The 20,087-nt window shown below is 31.5% G+C and overlaps 3 protein-coding genes across 3 annotated transcripts; 2 read left to right on the top strand and 1 right to left on the bottom strand.

Moving 5' to 3' along the window:
* The first annotated feature begins 1,723 nt into the window (after window positions 1-1,723).
* LOC124942017 (cytochrome c oxidase assembly protein COX11, mitochondrial) lies at window positions 1,724-3,872 on the top strand. Its single transcript, XM_047482423.1, has 8 exons — window positions 1,724-1,882; window positions 1,970-2,105; window positions 2,194-2,461; window positions 2,538-2,590; window positions 2,681-2,753; window positions 3,050-3,154; window positions 3,281-3,361; window positions 3,442-3,872. Exons 2-8 carry the CDS (start codon window positions 2,020-2,022, stop codon window positions 3,541-3,543), a joined length of 768 nt encoding a protein of 255 aa, XP_047338379.1. The 5' UTR covers window positions 1,724-1,882; window positions 1,970-2,019; the 3' UTR covers window positions 3,544-3,872.
* A 736-nt stretch (window positions 3,873-4,608) lies between these two features.
* Window positions 4,609-9,882, bottom strand: LOC124943791 (putative recombination initiation defects 3). The gene is made up of 10 exons (XM_047484263.1): window positions 9,785-9,882; window positions 9,535-9,715; window positions 8,531-8,678; window positions 8,214-8,348; window positions 7,736-7,788; window positions 7,339-7,583; window positions 7,136-7,168; window positions 5,959-6,103; window positions 5,755-5,836; window positions 4,609-4,706 (listed from the first exon to the last, which is right to left on the bottom strand). Exons 1-10 carry the CDS (start codon window positions 9,880-9,882, stop codon window positions 4,609-4,611), a joined length of 1,218 nt encoding a protein of 405 aa, XP_047340219.1.
* A 1,339-nt stretch (window positions 9,883-11,221) lies between these two features.
* Window positions 11,222-18,472, top strand: LOC124941387 (signal peptide peptidase-like 2). The gene is made up of 15 exons (XM_047481697.1): window positions 11,222-11,301; window positions 11,332-11,526; window positions 12,242-12,400; window positions 12,514-12,625; window positions 12,701-12,817; window positions 13,235-13,386; window positions 13,501-13,683; window positions 14,791-14,825; window positions 15,112-15,274; window positions 16,154-16,207; window positions 16,348-16,440; window positions 16,540-16,682; window positions 17,028-17,098; window positions 17,992-18,075; window positions 18,157-18,472. The coding sequence occupies exons 2-15, from the start codon at window positions 11,386-11,388 to the stop codon at window positions 18,264-18,266; spliced, it is 1,617 nt and encodes a 538-aa protein (XP_047337653.1). The 5' UTR covers window positions 11,222-11,301; window positions 11,332-11,385; the 3' UTR covers window positions 18,267-18,472.
* Window positions 18,473-20,087: the final 1,615 nt, after the last annotated feature.

Genomic DNA, 20,087 nt, shown 5'->3' with positions numbered 1-20,087 from the left:
GAACTTTCAGGAATTACTTTATGTAACTCACCAATCTTAGTTAACATCTCTTCTACTCCCATTTCAACAAATCAATAACCAATCACAATTGATCACAGACCTCTTATCCAACGACGTCAAACCAACAACTAACCACCACCCGACATTCATCTCGTGACATCATACTTTCAAATGCTCACCAAACTAACCATTAATTCCGACCTCACACTCGACAAACCACCCACCACCCGACCTCACATTTCGTGACCTCACACTTTCAAATGCTCGTCATACCAACCACTAATTTCGATCTCATGCTCGATAAACCATCCACCACTCGACCTTTATCTCGTGACCTCACACTTTCAAATGTTCGTCACACCAACCACTAATTTCGACCTCACGCTTGATAAACCACCCATCAACCGACCTCCATCTCGTGACCTCACACTTTCAAATGCTCGTCATACCAACCACTAGTTTCGACCTCACACTTGACAAACCACCCACCACCCGACCTCCATCTCAAGACCTCGGACTTTTAAATGTTCGTCAAACCAACCACTAATTCCGACATCACACTTTTAGATGTCTATCATTTGTTTAAAAGTTGCGCCACCTTGAAAATATAAATTTGCATGTTTTAGGATTTGAGAATTTTCAGTATGAAATGAGAACACTTAAATCGTTAGACCACTTATGATTGTTGAAATAATTTTATTATTTTGGCTAGACCATTTATGATTGTTGAAATAATTTTATTATTTTGTGTATGTATATATATTTTGTATTTAATATTTATTATCATAAAAATTATATATACTCATAAAGAAAATATTATATATATATAAGAGAAAAAAGTATGATAAAAGATAAAATGTATTTATATAAAATTAATGATGAAAAATAATATAATATATATATAAGGTAACAAATAAATATAAAATTATGAAGGTACGTGTATTTATAAAAAAAAATTGTTTATATATATATAAAATAAATATAAAAATTATGAAAGTAAATGTATTTATAAAAAAATATTTATATCTTGAATTAATATTAATATAGATAATGTTTTAAATAATATATGATAAGAAAGAGAGAGTACGAGGGAGAAGAAAGAAAAAAATGATGACGTAGATTATAAATATGGATTAATGAGGTGTTAGATTAGTAATTCTAATACTAGAATAAATGTAAATTTCTCAATTCAATAATATTTTGTCTCAGTAATAAAGAAAAGTAATAATCATGGGACTAGATTTTTTATATATACTTTGAAGCACATTGGTCTTGAGATAACACATTAATAAAATTATATATTTTTGTGTTACCCATATAATATTTAAATGTTTATAAAATTTTATAGATTTATGTTAGATATATAAGATTTAATTATTCACTTTTCATTAAAATTAACTAAAATAGTTTAAGTTTCAAGAATCAAAAATCAATTTATCTTCCTACAATCAAAAGAATATATATATTCTATGTTGTCTAAACACAATACTATAATTTTTTTATTTAAAATATATATTATTTTTTATAAAGTAAATACTAAATAGAAAATAAGTGGTCTTGAATTGATGGACTTACCTTATGTACGTGGTAGGTTAAAAGCCCACTAAAAAGAATTGTTTTTTTTTAATAAAAATAAGTTTAATTTTTTTCATTTAATTCAAAAAATGTAATAGGGCTAGTACGGAATTGATTCGAAGTGCGTTTAGGCGAACGTGGCTCAGCGATCTAATCCCCCGCCTGGCCGCGCGTTGGCCGCATAAACAAATAAGCCGTCTTTCTCCTTCTCATATAAACATTATAAGAATCAAATCTTCCTAGGTTTGAAAACTTAGAATCATCCAAAATCATCAGATGCTTTTCTCTTTCTAAATCTCGAATTCAGGTGTGTCTTGTTAATTTCTTGCTGGTTTTGATAACCCTAATCATCTCATTGTTCATTGATGTTCTTCATTTTCAATTTCCTTTTCAGAAGTTCAATACCACTTATAGCTGATTGCCTTGATTATAATACAAATTAACATGTCCTGGTCCAAGTTTTCTCAACTCACTCATCTTCTCAACAATAACAACAACATTCGGAGTAGAATTATTTCTACTCCTTACAGGTAAACATTTGATTGTTACCATGATCATGTTTGAGCTTGAAATTGTTCTTTCTATTGTGTTGTTGAGTTACTGTTTTTGATGTTTTAGGTCTATAACCGAAGCTATTGGACATAAGAATTACATTCACAGTTCGATTAAACGAAATGTGATTCCGAGTTTTGAGAGGTCTAATTATGTGGTAGGGATGAGGTTTCATTACTCAACCCAAGCTTCTAGAGAAAAGAAATCGAATAAGATGCTTCTTTATCTGACTGGCCTTGTTTTTACAATGGTTGGTTTTACTTATGCTGCAGTTCCTCTCTATAGGAGGTTTTGTCAAGCTACAGGTTATGGAGGTACCATTCAACGACGAGAGGTTTGTTTATTATCATCTCTCTCCCTTTAATTCTTTGTTTGTTTGTTCTTTGTGCTGAAAGTGATTCCGTTTATAGAGTGTTGAAGAAAAGATTGTTCGTCATGCTCAAGAAGGAACCGTACCTAAAAGGTAGGTTTCTATTATACTTGTTATGGCATAAAGAGGTGTTGTTCCTTAGGGTTAGATTCACCATACATTTTACTATTGTTGTGTTTATAGAGAGATTGTGGTGCAATTTAATGCCGATGTTGCTGATGGAATGCAATGGAAGTTTGTCCCCACACAAAGAGAGGTTTTTTTCTCTTTTGTCCTTCTATATACTTTGTAACGCTCATCCTAATTTAGGCTATTGTAATGATTTCATTTAGAAACATGGTGCATATGAACTTAGTCCAGCCTAGATGGTGGTGTTCGATTGGTCTTGAATCAACAGATTTTATATAAGATGTGTCTGGGTCTCAACTAAAAACTTCATTGTTGGTTTCTTATTTAGGTCCAGATACAAAGTGTTTTGAAATGAATGCCAATATGAACTTCATAGTGTACTTTATGATGATTATGCATAACACCTTATTGTGTGTACTACAGGTAAGGGTAAAGCCCGGTGAAAGTGCCCTTGCATTTTACACGGCTGAAAACAAAAGTTCAACTCCTATAACGGGCATGTCTACTTACAATGTTACTCCTATGAAGGTATGTATTCATGCTCCATCATTTTGGGTTCAAATAAGATAAGCTCAAACATCAAAAGGTGTATAAGCTCCTCTCATTGAAGGAAGAAATCTGATGATTTTGATTTGATGATTTCTTCTAATACAGGCTGCCATATATTTTAATAAGATACAGTGTTTTTGCTTCGAGGAACAGCGGCTTCTTCCTGGAGAACAAATTGACATGCCAGTATGCATATATTTCTTCTAATTTTCTAGCATTTTATTTCCCTTTCTGTTGAGAAATTAAAGTGGTATCCCTGGTTGCAGGTGTTCTTTTATATAGATCCAGAATTTGAAACAGATCCCAGAATGGATGGCATCAATAACTTGATATTGTCATATACATTTTTCAAGATTTCCGAAGAATAACAGGTTGGTTTTAGAACCTATTGTTGCTGCTGCTGCTGCTGATTTGGAACAATCCAAATTAAACCAACATGTTCTGAATCTCTCTATGTTCATCCTTTGTTGGACCAATATTCATTTGTTTACTATGACTATGATAATGATTATTCGAAGGGGAGGAATGAATAGAAAAGGGACATTTCCCCTTGAGTTTTCTGTTTGTAATAGGAACTTGGTATGAAAATAAAAGACTTACACATAATTATTGGACCGAGATCTTATCACGCTCAAACTTTTACATTTCTTTTAGCAGTTTGAGAAAAAGAGAAGAATAAATAAGTTCATTTAGCTTACTGAATTTTTTTTCCCCAACTTTTGACAAGTTTGCTTTGCTTTTCTCATCTTGTAAAAATGGCTCTTTGATTTGTTATGGTCATTTCTTAATTAACTATCAGTCAAATACTATAGTTATGTTCAATTCGTCTCTGAGTAGATTGAAATTGACATCCATAGCTACTGTCTTGTTTAAATTTGTGGGATTGAACCTAACCCAAAACAAGCTTTTAATCATATGTAAACTCTAGAGCTAAAGTAAAAAAACCGATTACTCTGTTTCTGGTTCTGTCAAATAAAGTGTATTCACTATTCAAATAAGCTCATTGTTCCAGTTTGTTTGGGAGATAAAAACCGTCAATTCTCATCTGGATCTAAATCCATACATTGTTTCCAAATGAGCCATCCCCCACAAAAATCATCTTTATAGCTCTTTGAACATCAATCACATATACCGATAACTAAAACATGATCTCTCCATATATTATATGTTTATGATCATGTACTACATAAGTAGTAGAAAATATTTCAATAGAATTAGAAAGTTACCTCATAAGAAGAACAAGAACTGAGTTAACTTGATGATGTTGTTTACTCACAAATCTAGAATACCCAGGTACAACTGAAATAGAATTTCCACCTGAAGTTATCAGGTAATTTGATCTTCAGTTACTTGGATTACTATGGTTTTAATGAAATTATCATTTAAAAGCATGATTTCTGTCTGTAGAACATGAGGTATAGTCTTTATTACCTTCAATCCAAGATTATGGTGTTACAATATTTCCTTTTTCTCTGCCTTGCTCTCCTCAAAATCCTTTCTGTCTCCTCTCTTGCTTCAGCCATTAAGTCTTCTTTTACAGTTCAGAAAATCATACAGGTTAGATATGATCATGTAGTTGAGTGACATCTATGAAAATAGAAACCTCATAAGGAGATCGATGAGTGAAAAGTTACATGAAAGTTACTAGCATCAACAGCAAATAGGAAGTGGAACTAAAACTTGTCTTAAGCTGTATCAGGGAAAATGGACTTATAAATCTTTCCTTCTTTCCAGACCACAAAAGAAATCAAATTATGCTAAAAGTATGGTTTAACTTGTAAAAGCCAATATATCAAGGTTTTTTTCTAAATAAAATATACTTTTCTGTTAGAGATTAGAATATTGTTAGAAATATTTATGCAATTAGTTATTTACTTTTAATATAATATATGCAAATCCTTTTATTAATAGGCATTATGTAAGATGTATATAGAGCAGCTAACACAAACATAACAATCTATATATTTAATAAAAAAGAATATGAAAAGCTCAACAGAGGCTAAAACTTCTGGTCTTGTTCTTCAATCCTTATCCCAATTCTATACTTATCATCGTATGTTATATTAGAGGTATCTGAAGGATCATTCGGCATGCTCCTAGCAAACTATGGTTGAAAGTGGGAAAGCTCAAACCCAATAAACAACCAAAATGAACTAAACCAAATCGAACGGTTGCCAAGGCGACTTGGTTTGGAGATTTTGGAAATGCCAACATTTGGGACCATTTTTTTTGTGACCTAATTCTATATATTCACTCCATTTGTTTGGAGCTTGTTTGATTTTGGTAATGATTTTAACCTCATTTGATGAGATAGAGAAAAATATTACAATGCTCTATTTCTTCTTTACCCTTATTTTTCTATTAAACTAATTTTGGTTAATATTTAACTACTAAAATGGATCAAACTGAACCAACTCTTCAACCACCACCAAACTACCAAGACGGTTAAATTTTTTTAAATCGATGCCATGGATGAATTTTCTGTAAAAAAAATAGACTCAACTACACACATCCAAGCACATTGGTGAACAGACAGATTGCAACATAATAAAATTACATGTATACTTTAAATTACTCACCTGGTCCATTTTCTTCTATCAAGCAGGAAAATCCTCCATCAATCTCCTCCTCTGAGTCAATGACAATTCTCCAATCTTTTTCCTGCATGCACAATCATTGTATCTTCTAGAAATTAAATAAAATTCAAACAAGGATTATAATGCAAAGGGAAGCCAAGATTGAAATCCTTTCACTCTCCATACTCGGGGTTGGTTGGTTGGAACCAATTCAGTAAGAGGGATGCCTTTTTGATTCCTTTGGGATCCTCTGGATGTCACAATTCCATGTCCTTGTTTGACAGAAATCCAGTTTCCCATTTCCATCTTGGGCAAAGGCCCTTGTTTAAATTCTCTATGTTGAACTTTAGGTCTACATTGACAGAGTTGTAATTTATAAGTAGATGAAATGTTTGGTGGATGTGTACAATTCAATTATAATTATAATAATAATCCCAATTTTATAAGAATTGTAATTCAATTACATCAATTCTTATATATATGAAGAAATTATAGAATTGCAATTCCTAAGTGAAAAGGATGGAATTGGAACTTAAAAAAAACATAGTATATTCAATTAATTGAAATCATAGATTCAATTTAAATTCCTTATTTTAAGCCATTAAAAAAACAAAGGATCCATACATTAACTATTCCACTCAAACCAACCATACTATGGCTATGTTTCGATGAGTATAATTAGAATTAAAATGAAACTAGAATTATAATTCCACTGTATTACAATTCAATTCTTATATTTGAAATAATCATATAATTGCAATTTCGAAGTAAAAAATTGGCGAAGTTGAAATTTACAAAATCATATAAATTTCAATTTCATTGGCATTATCATCATAAAAACAATAGATTTGGAACTGAACCCCTAATTCGATCCTAACCAAACATGGCCTAATAGAAACCATAACACATTGAAACAATGAGAAACATTATCTAAGTTATCTTAAAAAAAGAGACTTATCCATGTTTTCAGCCTAATGATAGTACTTTGAGAACCACCGAAACAGTTAGCATAATGGTGAATCTTTTCAACATTGATGTTTTGACAAAGACAATGATCACTCCATAAACCATTTTAGCAGCTGCTGTGCAGAATACTAATAGTTTTTTAGAATAATATTTCAATAGTGGACGAAGTCATAAACTCATAACTGAATGATATTGCTAGAAACAAAAACGTAAAAGAGGATGCCATGCAATACCCGTGCATTTCTACGTGTGAACAGATTTTTTACAAATATATGGAAAGGAAATTAAATGAGGTTTCTTATTATGGATCAGTAAATGCTAGTCTACAACTTAGTTTGTAACGAAAAACTGTAAGGCAAATTGTCACCAAGAAGTATATAAAGAAACCAGAGGTATAATGGAATCAACAGATCATTACTTGTTTATAAGTTGCTTTGATTGCAGAGCTGCACTGTAATGGCCATCCTACAAATTTGAAAAACTTGTTTAATTGGAGGAGTCCCTGAAGAAGTGAAAGAAAAAAGTTTACCTTAGGCAAAGGGAGACCTGGTGTTCGACATTTCTGGGCATGCTTGGCCATATTGCCAGCTGTTTCCTGGATGCAATGTAATATGAAAAGACTAGTGAATGAAACTTGACATTTGACAACTCATTATATATACACTACTTACTCGTATTTCTTTAGTTAAGGTCATAGAGATTTCAGATTTGAGTTTCTGTAAGCATGAATAGATCTTGTCTGGCAAAGATGATAACTGTGAAGAAACCTCTTGTAACTTCTCTTTGCTTGTGTCCTGGCCAAGTTGAATAGTTATAGATTTCAGACCAGCATCAAGGTTACTCTTGATATCCTCTAGTCCCTTGTTCTATCCAAAACAAATAAAGTTATGTCAGGATGTAAATTTCCATCTTCAAACAAGAATCAATCTGCCCTAAGGTTAATAACAAGGAAAAAAAGGTATTTTCTCAACAAACAAACAAAAAATAAATAAAGAAAAAAGAAGGCATGTTCCATTACCATTAGCTGCAGTGAGGTATCATGAGTGATTAACTTCTGCCTGATGCTTTCCACTGAACAGGATTAAGAAGGTGGATTTAGCAAACCAACCTTTATTCACTGATCAAGTTATATAATTTATAACACATGTTTTCTATGAAAAGGTCTCTCTCTTTTACTATTGATATCATGTGTACAGTTAATAGTAAGATACATTATAAATGGTATAAGGGTAGTATGGTAATTAGTAGTAGTAAGGGTTGTATGGTAATTAGTTGTTGAATGGTAAATACTATAGTACAAGGGTAGTATGGTATAATTAGTAGCTTATTAATTTACTCTAACCTACTAAGCTAACTACCGTTATACCCCTATGCTACAACTAATTACCATACTACCCTTATACTACTACTAATATGTCCTACTACTACCATTACATTATGATACATTTTAACTCTTCTTTCATCTCCTACTTTATCTGAATAATGTTTTTGCATACCTTCCATCAACACTTCCTTTGTTCCCCTGTTTACTTGCATAACATCACTTTGAACTGAATCCAATATTTTTCCAAACCTGTTTAGTGTAGCTTCCATCATACCTATCCTGTGTTCATGTTCTTCGTTTACCTGACCTACTCATTATAAATAATAATAAAATATATCAGCAGGCTCCAGTAAACAGGGGAACAAATAATTCTGAAACAAAATTGATTGCCTTCAATCGAAACAATACATAAATATTTCCATAATGTTGAAAATGTATAAATGCAATAGCTGAATATGAGTAATTTAATCTAAAACTATGTACACTCACATCTATGATCTGAAAGAGAAGCATTATTCCATTTGCCCATGGTGGAGGATCTCAATATTGGTAACTGACTCTCTTCTCTAGAGTAGCTGACTGGTGGCAAACAAGAAATCTTCTTCACAGGATTCTCCTTTTCTTGAGAACCTAATTGCTGTGAGAATCACATAACCTCTTATCTATTTCCACAGAAAAACTCCCAACATATAAAAAGAGAACAACAATTTCCATATCTATGTCTAGTTATTCTTCATAAAGAGGCAATATGATCTGACTCTTTTTGTTTTCTGATAAAGGGCACATTTTCAGACAACTATGAAGAAGAACAAGAACTGTCGAATGAAAAAAGTGCTAGTGCTGTTATACAATCACTTGCAGAAAACTTGGAAAATCATGGAATGCAATCAAAACCTACTGCTATACGTTCTAGGCTTCTAGCACATCATGCAAAGAACACCAGTAACTATCTACAACACAAAATGATGATAAAGAGGCAATATGATCCGGCTCTTTTTATCTTCTTCTGTTAAAGGGCACATTTTCAGGCAACTATGAAGAAGAACAAGAACTGTTGAATGAAAAAGTGCCAGTGCTGGTATACATCACTTGCAGAAAACTTGGAAAATCATGGAATGCGATCAAACTCCTACTGCTATACGTTCTAGGCTTCTAGCACATCATGCAAAGAACACCAGTAACTATCTACAACACACAAAATGATATGATAGCATGGATTCTTTGTTTTCTAAGCAAACTATTTGAATTTTGAAAGTTCCAGTAATTATATTGATAGCTTTCAAATGTATACAACAGTCATTATTTTATTATTCATGGTCATTCGTATCTACAGTACAGACTATACAGTAGGCGGATTCAGCGGAATCTGGTTGAATTTATTAAGAAGTGGCATTATTTGTTCAATAGTTGTCAATATAAGGTCAAAACAACTAACAAACACAGTGATTCACATCTGGATCTGATTTTCTGTAGCTAATAGACAATAAGAGAACCTGATCGTTTGTAACAATCTCATCCAATGAGTTCTGAGAGAGCTGAGAAAATATGCCATGCTGAGACGAAGAAATGCCATACTGTGACGAAGAAATTCCATGAGAAAATGACTGTTGCGAGGACTGCGAACGAAATTGAGATGCATGATTCTTGCCAAAAGCCAATGAATCACTTTCAATGCTCGATCTCCTTCATTAATTGTGATAACAAAAGTTAACTGACAGAAGTTAGATCATAATATATATATACAAACATGCATTCGCTCTCTCTGATGTAAGATACCTTGCACGTGGAGGTAGAACGGAAATTGAACTTAGATCGCAGGCCTTATTCATCTTCATCTTCATCCTTGATCGGAATTCTAAAATAAGAACGGAATTCAACTGGTTGAAACTCTAATGTCGATCGATTGATGAAGAAGAAGCAAGAACTGGATCACTGATTATGGAGGATTGCTTATTGCATAAGTTTCGTCTTTGGTTCGGCAGCGGAAACCGTATATACTGTTTTCATTCGTCAGATGGCATGAGTTGTTGAAAAAGGCGGGAATTAGTTTACTTATATGTATATATATATATATATATATATATATATATACATATATATATACAAAAATTTCAAAATGTGTTATTTTGGACATAAATAGGATGAGTATATTTTTTTTGGCTAAAAATCTAACTAAGAAATGTCAAAATACTATCAATATATATATATTTTTTATACTACTTTATTTGTTATTTTAACTATTAAAAAAACAATTGAGACTAAACCCAACAATGGTTTAAAAAAAATGTACGTCATCTATTAGATTTTTTTTCTTTTTAATATTTGGAGGTTACATATCATAAATTAATTAATAAATAATATAAAATAAAACTTATAAAAATAATATAGACAATTGATGATTTAAGAATAATTTACAAATTAAAATTTTCAACAGAGAACAAGTATGCAATTTGTGAATGTAATCCCATGAAGAAACTTATTTGAGTTCCTAAATATTGATGGTAGTAGAGTGAACGAAAAATCTCTACTAAATATTTCAAATGCAAATTGAAATTATAAGTATATAACAAATAATAATTGACCTTTATGTAAATGATCATTAAGAAATAATATTTTTTAACTTATCTACAAGATAATCTATGTTATCTATCTATTTGAAAATAGCTAGTTCCATATATGGAGATGAAATTGAGTTTAAATCGTATTTATTTTAATTTACTCAAAATTGAAAAATTTAAATGAAATAATGTTCTACAATTTTTTTTAATTAATAACATTAGTTTAGTTATACTCATCTTATGTATTATAAAACATGGTAAATATTGTATTTACTCATTTATAATAATTTATGTTATTGTTTATTAGTTAAACAAAGTTTTATCTTAATAGTTTAAAAATTTTAATTTATAAATTTTATCTAGGTAATATTTATAAATAGTTTTTTTTATATATAAGTTATTAAGATATTTGATTACTTATCTTGTAAAATTCGGTAAGGAGTAAATTAGACTTTGCACGACTAATTTGAATTTATTTAGTTCTAATAAAACAGTATGATGTTTTTATTATATTCTATCTATACTTCAAGGGTTTCTTTTCTTATTTCCCGCTTAATCGCAACCGTTGAATCTCGTTCAACATCATCCCTTTCTTAATTGGTATAATCACCTGCATCCATCATTGATACATTTTTCTTCTTGCCATCTTCGCTCTTTCTGCACGTTCTTCTTCAGAGATACAGAGAGAGAAAGAGAGACGAAGAAGACGAAGAAGACGAAGACGAAGAAGACGAAGACGAAGACGAAGAAAGACGAAACTTGAAAGAGAAATTGGTAGCTCAGTTGATGGAGTCAACTTCCTTCGTTCTTTTTCTTCTCCTTCTTCTAACTACTGTATTCTACTCTTCACCTGTCTTTGCCGGAGATATAGTCCATCAAGACGATGTTGCTCCTAAGAAGCCAGGCTGCGATAACGACTTTGTTCTGGTAACGATTCCTATCTATCTCACCTTTCCTCTTCTCATTTTTCAGCTCAGTTTTGCAATATTCACATCTACTTAGCATCTATATGTTCATGGATTCTCGAACGTATGATCTCTATTCATTCGTTTTTAAGGAGAATATGTAATTTGACTTGGTCAAAGAAGAAATTAGTCGTTGATGTTTATATGATCTTGAGTTCGACTTTGTTTGACTTCGATTTAGGATTTGATTTCGAGCTTATGGAATAATAGATTAATTTCAGCTTAATTTCTTTGTTCTTATGATATGCATAAAATTGCACATGATTTAATTATTGAAAAACGGTTTTTTCCTAAATCAGTTTGCAATAAATGAATGATTTCTGAAGGCAAAGATAAGGATCTGAAAGTTTGTTCAGGGGATTGATTGACCTTATGTTGATTGAGGTGGCTTTGATTCGGTAGTAGTAGTTAGCTTGATCTGGATGTGAGATTAATTGGAATGGCGATAATAATGTTAACGAATTCTTCGCAAACTATGTGAGGTTACGTTTTTTGTAGTACAAGCATTAAGTTTAAAGGAAATAAGACTATCGGAGTTACCTTGGCATTCCCATCTAACTATTTTTTTTCAGTACTTCATTATGCTTTTATGTTTCGGATTGTGTTATATAGTGTATTTTTAGTTCCAAATTAAGAAATGCACAAGGTGGGATTTCTGACATTCTTATATTTGATAGGTGAAAGTTCAAACATATATTAATGGCATAGAGGATCTTGAGTTTGTGGGTGTTGGTGCTCGATTTGGCCCAATACTAGAGTCGAAAGAGAAGAATGCTAACCACACTAAACTTACCATGGCAGATCCTCCAGATTGTTGTAGTGAATTCAAACATCGGGTTTGTTTCTATTAAAATACTATATCTTTCTTTGTTTTCCAATAGATTGAAAGACATTTGATATATCGGTGCTTTGGTGAGTTTATAAAGTGGAATCTCTTTCTTTCTGTTAGCTCATGGGAGAGGTGATTTTGGTTCATCGGGGTAACTGTAGTTTCACAACTAAGGCAAATTTTGCAGATGCTGCTGGTGCTTCGGCTATCATCATCATAAACAATCAAACAGGTATTTTAATTTACCTCGGTTCAGCCACTGCTTATGTGTTTCCCAGTCTTATCCTTGTTCTTTTTCTCGCTGCAGAACTTTTCAAGATGGTATGTGAAGCCAATGAGACTGATGTGAGTATTAGCATACCTACTATCATGCTTCCACAAGATGCTGGTGCTGTTCTGGAAAAGAATGTAAACAACTCCATTGGTATGGCCTACATTGAATTGTATTGTAATGAGAGAAGAAAATGAAGGGAAGGGAAGGGAAGGGATGGGGATTGAAAATGTATATCACAATCTGTTTTTTAAAATGAAAAGAGTTTGGCAAGTACAATAAAAAACAAAAAATAAAGGTTACTCAACATGGCAAGTATTGCAAACAGAAAAAAAACTTAAGCCTAATAGATCAAGAAAACATAAAAGATAAGAAATACACGAACAATCAAGTCTAGTATTTGCAAAATCAGCTCAAGGGATTAAATGGAGGCGTTTAGTCTCGAGTCAGTATTTATCCACCAATTAACTTGATTGTTGGTGTAAATCATAATCTGTTGGATTATTTTTTTATTGAGAACGTTCTCTTTCAATCTCAAACTATGTTTGCTTACTAACTTCATATCCTTAGTTTCTGTCCAGCTGTACTCTCCAGGACGGCCTCCAGTTGACATTGCTGAAGTATTTCTTTGGCTTATGGCTGTTGGTATAATATTATGTGCATCTTATTGGTCTGCATGGAGTGCCAGAGAAGCAGCTACTGAGCAAGATAAGCTCCTAAAGGTTTTTTTTCTTAGCATTATCCTACAAAGTCCTCGGAACTGCTAGCAAGTTTCCAAATTCTCAATCTTTTTCCTTCTCTTGACGAATGTCATCTTTTTGGTCTGAATTTTCTAGGATGCATCTGAAGACTATTTAGACACTGAGAACACTGGTTTTGGTGGATCAGTCGACATCAGCACCACATCAGCTGTTTTGTTTGTTGTGATTGCTTCATGTTTCTTGATTCTGCTGTATGAGTTTATGTCAATTTGGTTCATTGATATTCTGGTGGGTTTGTTTTGCATTGGTGGGATAGAGGTGAGTCCTACATTGTGATTACAGATTTTGCCATGATCGGCTTATAGTTATAGATAGATGTGTGTGTACTCTTTATCAGTAGAAGTGAAATATCACATGCTTAATTACTTAATTGTTCCATTCAATTACCTTTTTCCAAGTGTGCTTGTTCCCCATTGCTCCTTACTATGGAAATTGTAAAGAGATGAGTCTAATGTGTAGAAAGTATTAGAAAGTATGCTCCTCGCCTACCTGTCACAATAATAGATGAGATAATATCTATTTTGCTCCCTGAACTTTCAAGTAAGTCTTATTTTCCCCCTTAAAGTAAGACTGTTCGATATTGCTCCCTTAATTTGCAAAAAAAAGTGTAAGTTTGCTCCCTGAGTAAAAACATAACACTGTCAAGTTAGTGCGACATGGCTACTGACTTGGACTAGTTTTTTTCTTCTTCTAAAATTCCACAGGCTTAAAAGAACTAAAAAATAAACATTTAAAAAAGGAAAAATGTATTCTTATTTTTGTAAGCCACTGTGGAAATAAAATAATAAAAAACGCTCCAAGTCAGCAGCCACATGGCACTGATTCGACAGGGAGCAATATATAGACTTTTTTTTGCAAGTTAAGGAGCAATCGTGTAGGGAGCGAAGTTAGACTTAAAAGTACAGGTAGAAAATAGTCATTATCTCATAATAGATCCTTTTCCATACATGCTATTTTTTAGGTCAAGAGACAGATAAATACACACATTTCTTGCTCTACTTGGGTCAGTTTTAGCTACTCTGATGGTTGAGGACCAATAAATGAGTTATTTATATCAATCTTATGGCTAGATCCAATCTTATGTTAAAATTGTCAACTGAAAACAGGTCAAGAACCCAACAATAAACTGAAACTTTAATTGCTTTTAAATGTGTTACATACTAATATTGATTCCATTTGATTAGGATGCAAGGACATGGACATCTTACACTTAAGGGTTCTATGTACTTACTTTGGTCTCCTAGGATTAGTTCAATGAACCTTGATTAAGCTTCTTTACCATCAAAATATATACTTGTACCAAACAAACTTATGATGTGTTTTATATCAACCTTTAAAATTAACAGATTTGTATTGTGTTTGCAGGGCCTTCAAACTTGTTTAGTAGCTTTGCTGTCAAGGTATTTGTTTTTATCAAGTCATATGATTGCAATTCCATGATTCAGAACATAATAGTTAGTGTGTTCTCATCATAAGTTAAAAATGGGTTAATATTTCTGATGATCACAACCTTCATCGATGTGTGATTATGGATTATACTTACTGCCTGTGTGTTTTCAATGGGAAAATTTCTAAAGAGAACCCAATCCTCTTACTTCTGAAACTGTAACATTGGTTCACTTGAGAATTGATGTGTGATTATAGATTTCACTTATTTTATTGACACATTAAACCAATTGAATGCAGTTTCGGACAGTTCGAACATGCTTCTGGATCTTTTGTGAAAGTACCTTTCTTTGGAGCAGTCTCACATTTGACGCTTGGTATATCTCCATTTTGCATAGCTTTTGCTGTGGTCTGGGCTGTTTTTCGCCATCACTCATTTGCGTGGATTGGACAAGATATCCTTGTAAGAAAAAAAATTCATCTACAACTCTCAACAATATTTTGTTTCTCATTAGGTTGAATGAAATTTTTGACTAACCCTACTTATTAGGAATTGAATGAAATATTTTGACTAACACTACTTATTAGGAATTGAATGAAATTTTGCACATTCTCTAAACCTTCTTATATTATGATGTGCATAATAATGAAGACGCGTAGGTTGAATGAATTATTTTTTTCTTTAAGAAGGGAAGAAAGAATGTAGTACATGTGTGACAAATTGAAAGTTTAAGATGATTCAATTTTTACCATCTTTGTATACTATTGGCTCATTAATACATGATGTAATGACATATTATTGTCTTCATATGGAAACCCTTTTGTATCTGAATCTGGATAAAAACCGCTAATAAACTTTTAGATAAAATTCTAGACCATTTGGTATGAAAGTTGTAACTACTCGATACACCAGAAATCGCACAAGCTACAAACCACAATGCTATCGACAACTCCTTTTTTAGGCGTATCTGAATCTGGACCGGGCTAAATTTAGATACACCAGTTACCAAACAAATTCTCATCCAATCTACGCTCAAATGAGAAAACCGGATGAAATGGTGTTTCCAAATGAAGCATTAAGTTGAATAAGAGCATTTAAAGTATATTAACATGAGGGGGTTATCTCTTTCTCCTTAGGGTTGTCTAACTGTAAGATCTATCCCTTCTCTAGCTATCATATGGGAAATGTGGACTATCTGCTGTATGATATTCATATATTAAGCACACTTTCTGAGATTGATTCTACCTTGGCTTTCTTGGAACCTTATTTGGACAATTAGTTATCAAATACATTTGTGTCATGTCAATGACGAAATTTCTTTTCCAAACCTTTTTAACTCAGGGGATTGCTCTGATAATCACAGTTCTCCAGATCGTACGAGTCCCTAATCTAAAGGTAATGTCTCAAATTAGCATTTCTTTTGGTTGTTCCAATATTGCAAAGTTAGAGAAGTAATGCTCCGAGATATTGTTTTTTCTAATTAATGTTTATGTTCCTGATTATTGTTGAGATGGTATTTGTCTCCATGTAATTAGGTCGGAACAGTTCTTCTCAGTTGTGCTTTCATATATGACATATTTTGGGTCTTTGCCTCCAAATGGTGGTTCGATGAGAGCGTGATGATAGTGGTTAGTACTTAGTAGTACCATGATCTTTTTAATATTGAGCTTTGTTGAGTTTGAAAACCATGTACCTGCGTGATGTTAATCTAGTTGTTTCCTATACAGGTTGCTCGTGGAGATAAGAGTGGAGAAGATGGTATTCCGATGTTGCTCAAAATCCCAAGGATGTTTGATCCTTGGGGTGGCTATAGCATCATTGGATTTGGGGACATTATTTTGCCTGGACTACTAATAACATTCTCACTAAGGTTCTCAATCCTGTCAGACTGAGTTTTATTTTCTGGGAAAATGGCGCACTATTTTATTAAAATTCAAAAATAGAGTTTACAACTTGAACTTGAAATGGAGAGCAAAACAGACTTTGCCTCCAACACAAACAAAAACAAAATTAAAAAATCAAACGAAAGCTTGAACACAACATAAAACAAACATGGTCTGAGTTAACTGTTACTTTCCTGATCTGCTCATGCATCATATACTAATATTTTTTTATTCATTTGTCCCGTCCTGCTTGAATTGCTGTTAGCTAATTCATATGCTTTAAGGGACAAATGAGATTTGAAATAATAGTTTAGTTGATTTTTTTGCTGCAGGTATGATTGGTTATCAAAGAAGAATCTCAGAACCGGATACTTTATCTGGGCAATTGTTGCATATGGATTAGGTAAGATATATATATATATATATACATGTGGCCAATCTATCTGATGGATATTACTAAGAAGATTTTGGATACTTCTTTCATAAGTGCTTTATTTTTATTTTTTGGAAAGACCAATTGACCTTAGGGAATATAAATAACCGTGCACATTTTATTCCAGCTTCCACTCTAAATGTTGTAGCATGTCACAATTTCCATAGTTTCTCTTCTTTCAAACACTCTTGCATTCCTTTTGTCCATATCTTACATAATTCTTTTAGCTCCCACAATGCCATTCTTTAATAATGTGATACAGTACTAATTAGAACAAGAGCAAAACCTAGATAGATCAACAATTATACCTTGATTATACCGTGGAATGTGTCATAGAAGAACTAGAGTATGGGATGAGGAAGAATAAGAGTAGATGATCCTACAATTGCAGATGGGATAGGGTTAGAATTTTGTAGGTGATGATAAATTGAATTGTTGTATGCGATGAGATAGAGAGAACCTGCAATAGATTTCAATTCTCAAATAATTGCATAACTTCCTTTTCCCGCCTTCGTCAACCTTTTATATATCCTCCAACCACTTTATTGATGAGCCACTAACTACTAACGGAATGAACATTGCCACGTCAGCTTATGCTAGGGCAGTTAACCCTAACCCTAGTTATTCCCTTGTAACATACTGCTCTACTCTTGGCCATCATACATTTTATTATTATCTAGCATAAAGATAGATAGAATATGCAATCAATAAGGAGATTGATCATTAAATTGTACCAATAACGTTTTCAAATTTTCATCACAATTCCTTTGGTTTATATCAATTTGATGAATTCGATAAAGTTTTGTCCATTCCCTGTAGACTTTTTAATTCCATCTTATATTTGCATGCACTTCTTTCTACAGGACTCCTGGTCACATATATAGCTCTCAACATGATGGATGGACACGGTCAACCAGCCCTTCTCTACATTGTGCCCTTCACATTAGGTAATCTTGCAAAAGAAATTGCGAAAAAAGAAGAATCATTACTCAAGTTTCTTCTGTTTCTGTATTTGCTCTAATCTTCAGGCACTTTCTTAACACTGGGAAGAAAGAGAGGGGATCTCAAGGATCTATGGAGTAGAGGAGAACCAGAAAGGCCTTGCCCACACAAGATATTTGAAGAATCCTCTGAATGACAAGGAATTAATCAGCTGTAAAGAATCACACGACATTGCCCATCAGTCATATTGGTAAAATAATAGTTTGTGAGTAGAAACCATCTTTTGTTGTATATTTTTGTATTCCACAAGAAAGAAGATCGGGGTTTACCCCCTTTAGTCTCGTGATTATATTGAGTTACTATTATATGTTATTAATGTAAAACACTATAGATTGTTACCCTATCCATAGTGATTGACATATTATAGCATTTGAATTGGAAGTAGCTTCAGAAGTTGTTTTGTTGCAGCAGTTGCGCGTTATGTGCTACCGCGAAGGGCTTAATCCTCTTCCTTCCCATGGCGTGAGGTTTGAAATTCTAACACTTTGTTCAAATGCTGAGATTATATTACTCATAGTATTGCTAACAAGAAAATATTTAATAATGGAACAAATGATGTTTCATTTGTTTCTTCATCAATGTCCAATTGTCAAATAATTTTGGGATTTGGTATTAATAGCCTTCTGTTTTAGTTGAGTTATTGCTTTGCTTATTCTAGGGTTTTATGAAACATAAGGAATAAGATGATGTTTTTAGGAGTATAAATGACTTGTCATTTTTAAAGAGCAATTTTCTTAAGTGTTTACATTTCCAACAATAAGATGTTTGTTAACACCTTGGTGTGGAATATGGACTTGATTGAGAGATTTAAACAATGATTTTGTTAATATCATTTTTCTGAATCATATTCTTATAGGCACAATCCTTTTTTTTTTTAGTGAAATTGAACTTATTTGAAATAATAAGAACTTTTAAGTTCAAATTTATGTTATGCTCCTTGCTGAATATATATTAATAATATTCTATTTTTATTTGGGAGGGGCTTTTCTCACCCTATGATATTTTCATCCCTAGCTCTACTCTTCACTCACCTCCAAAATTACTTATTTATCTCTATCACTTTTATATATTTACTTTTTTATTTTATTTAATTATTAAGTTTTTTTTATCATTAAATATAATTAATTAATTAATTTTTAATATATATATTTTTATTTTTTATTTAATTAAAAATACAAAATATTATTATTTTTATATTATAATTGTTTAAAATATATTAAATATTGAAATGTGTCCTAATTTAATAAAATATAAATATTTAATATTTTATTATATTAATTATATATATATTTTTTAAAATATTTATAAAAATAATAGTTTAATAATTTAATTTTTTTATAAATAAAATTATCTATCAAATAAATAAGATAAAAATAAAGTATTTAAAATATTATATATTAATAATTAGTCAAATTAAGATTAGTATAATTTTAATTTGACTAATTATTAATATATAATATTTTAAATACTTTATCTTATTTTTTGATAGATAATTTTATTTATAAAAAAAATTAACTATTATTTTTATAAATATTTTAATATGTATATATAATTAATATAATAAAATATTTATATTTTATTAAATTAGGACACACTTCAATATTTAATATAGTAAAAAAAATATATTAATAATTAATTAATTATATTTAATGATAAAAAAACTTAATAAGTAAATAAGTAAAATAAATCAAATAAGAAATAGGAATAAATAAGTAATTTTGGAAATAAACAAGGTGGGAATATTATAGGGTGAGAAAAACAGTTTGCTTTTTATTTATAAAGATTAAATGTATATTTTTAAATAAAGTATATTTTAGTTAATTAATTGAATGATTTAATTAAATAATATTCTATGATTGGATATAAAAAAAATATTTAATATATCAATTTTATACACAAAGTCGTGTATATAAACTTAACAAATAAACCAATCATGGTCTCTGTATTTTTAATCCAT

This window comes from Impatiens glandulifera, chromosome 6 (assembly GCF_907164915.1).
Source record: "Impatiens glandulifera chromosome 6, dImpGla2.1, whole genome shotgun sequence".
NCBI lineage: Eukaryota > Viridiplantae > Streptophyta > Magnoliopsida > Ericales > Balsaminaceae > Impatiens > Impatiens glandulifera.
Note: the sequence above shows the minus strand (reverse complement) of the source record. Positions and strands in the feature narration are given on the sequence as shown.

Excerpts from the sequence above, each read along its gene's own strand:
- LOC124942017 (XM_047482423.1), top strand. The coding sequence starts at position 2,020 with ATGTCCTGGTCCAAGTTTTCTCAACTCACTCATCTTCTCAACAATAAC. Across the intron at positions 2,106-2,193 it reads ATTATTTCTACTCCTTACAG|GTCTATAACCGAAGCTATTG; the intron begins GTAAACATTTGA and ends TTGATGTTTTAG. Across the intron at positions 3,155-3,280 it reads ACAATGTTACTCCTATGAAG|GCTGCCATATATTTTAATAA; the intron begins GTATGTATTCAT and ends CTTCTAATACAG.
- LOC124943791 (XM_047484263.1), bottom strand. The coding sequence starts at position 9,882 with ATGAAGATGAAGATGAATAAGGCCTGCGATCTAAGTTCAATTTCCGTT. Across the intron at positions 7,169-7,338 it reads ATGTCAAGTTTCATTCACTA|TGCAGCTCTGCAATCAAAGC; the intron begins GTCTTTTCATAT and ends TGGCCATTACAG. Across the intron at positions 5,837-5,958 it reads GCATCCCTCTTACTGAATTG|GAAAAAGATTGGAGAATTGT; the intron begins GTTCCAACCAAC and ends TTGTGCATGCAG.
- LOC124941387 (XM_047481697.1), top strand. The coding sequence starts at position 11,386 with ATGGAGTCAACTTCCTTCGTTCTTTTTCTTCTCCTTCTTCTAACTACT. Across the intron at positions 13,387-13,500 it reads AGCAAGATAAGCTCCTAAAG|GATGCATCTGAAGACTATTT; the intron begins GTTTTTTTTCTT and ends TGAATTTTCTAG. Across the intron at positions 16,441-16,539 it reads ATGAGAGCGTGATGATAGTG|GTTGCTCGTGGAGATAAGAG; the intron begins GTTAGTACTTAG and ends TTTCCTATACAG.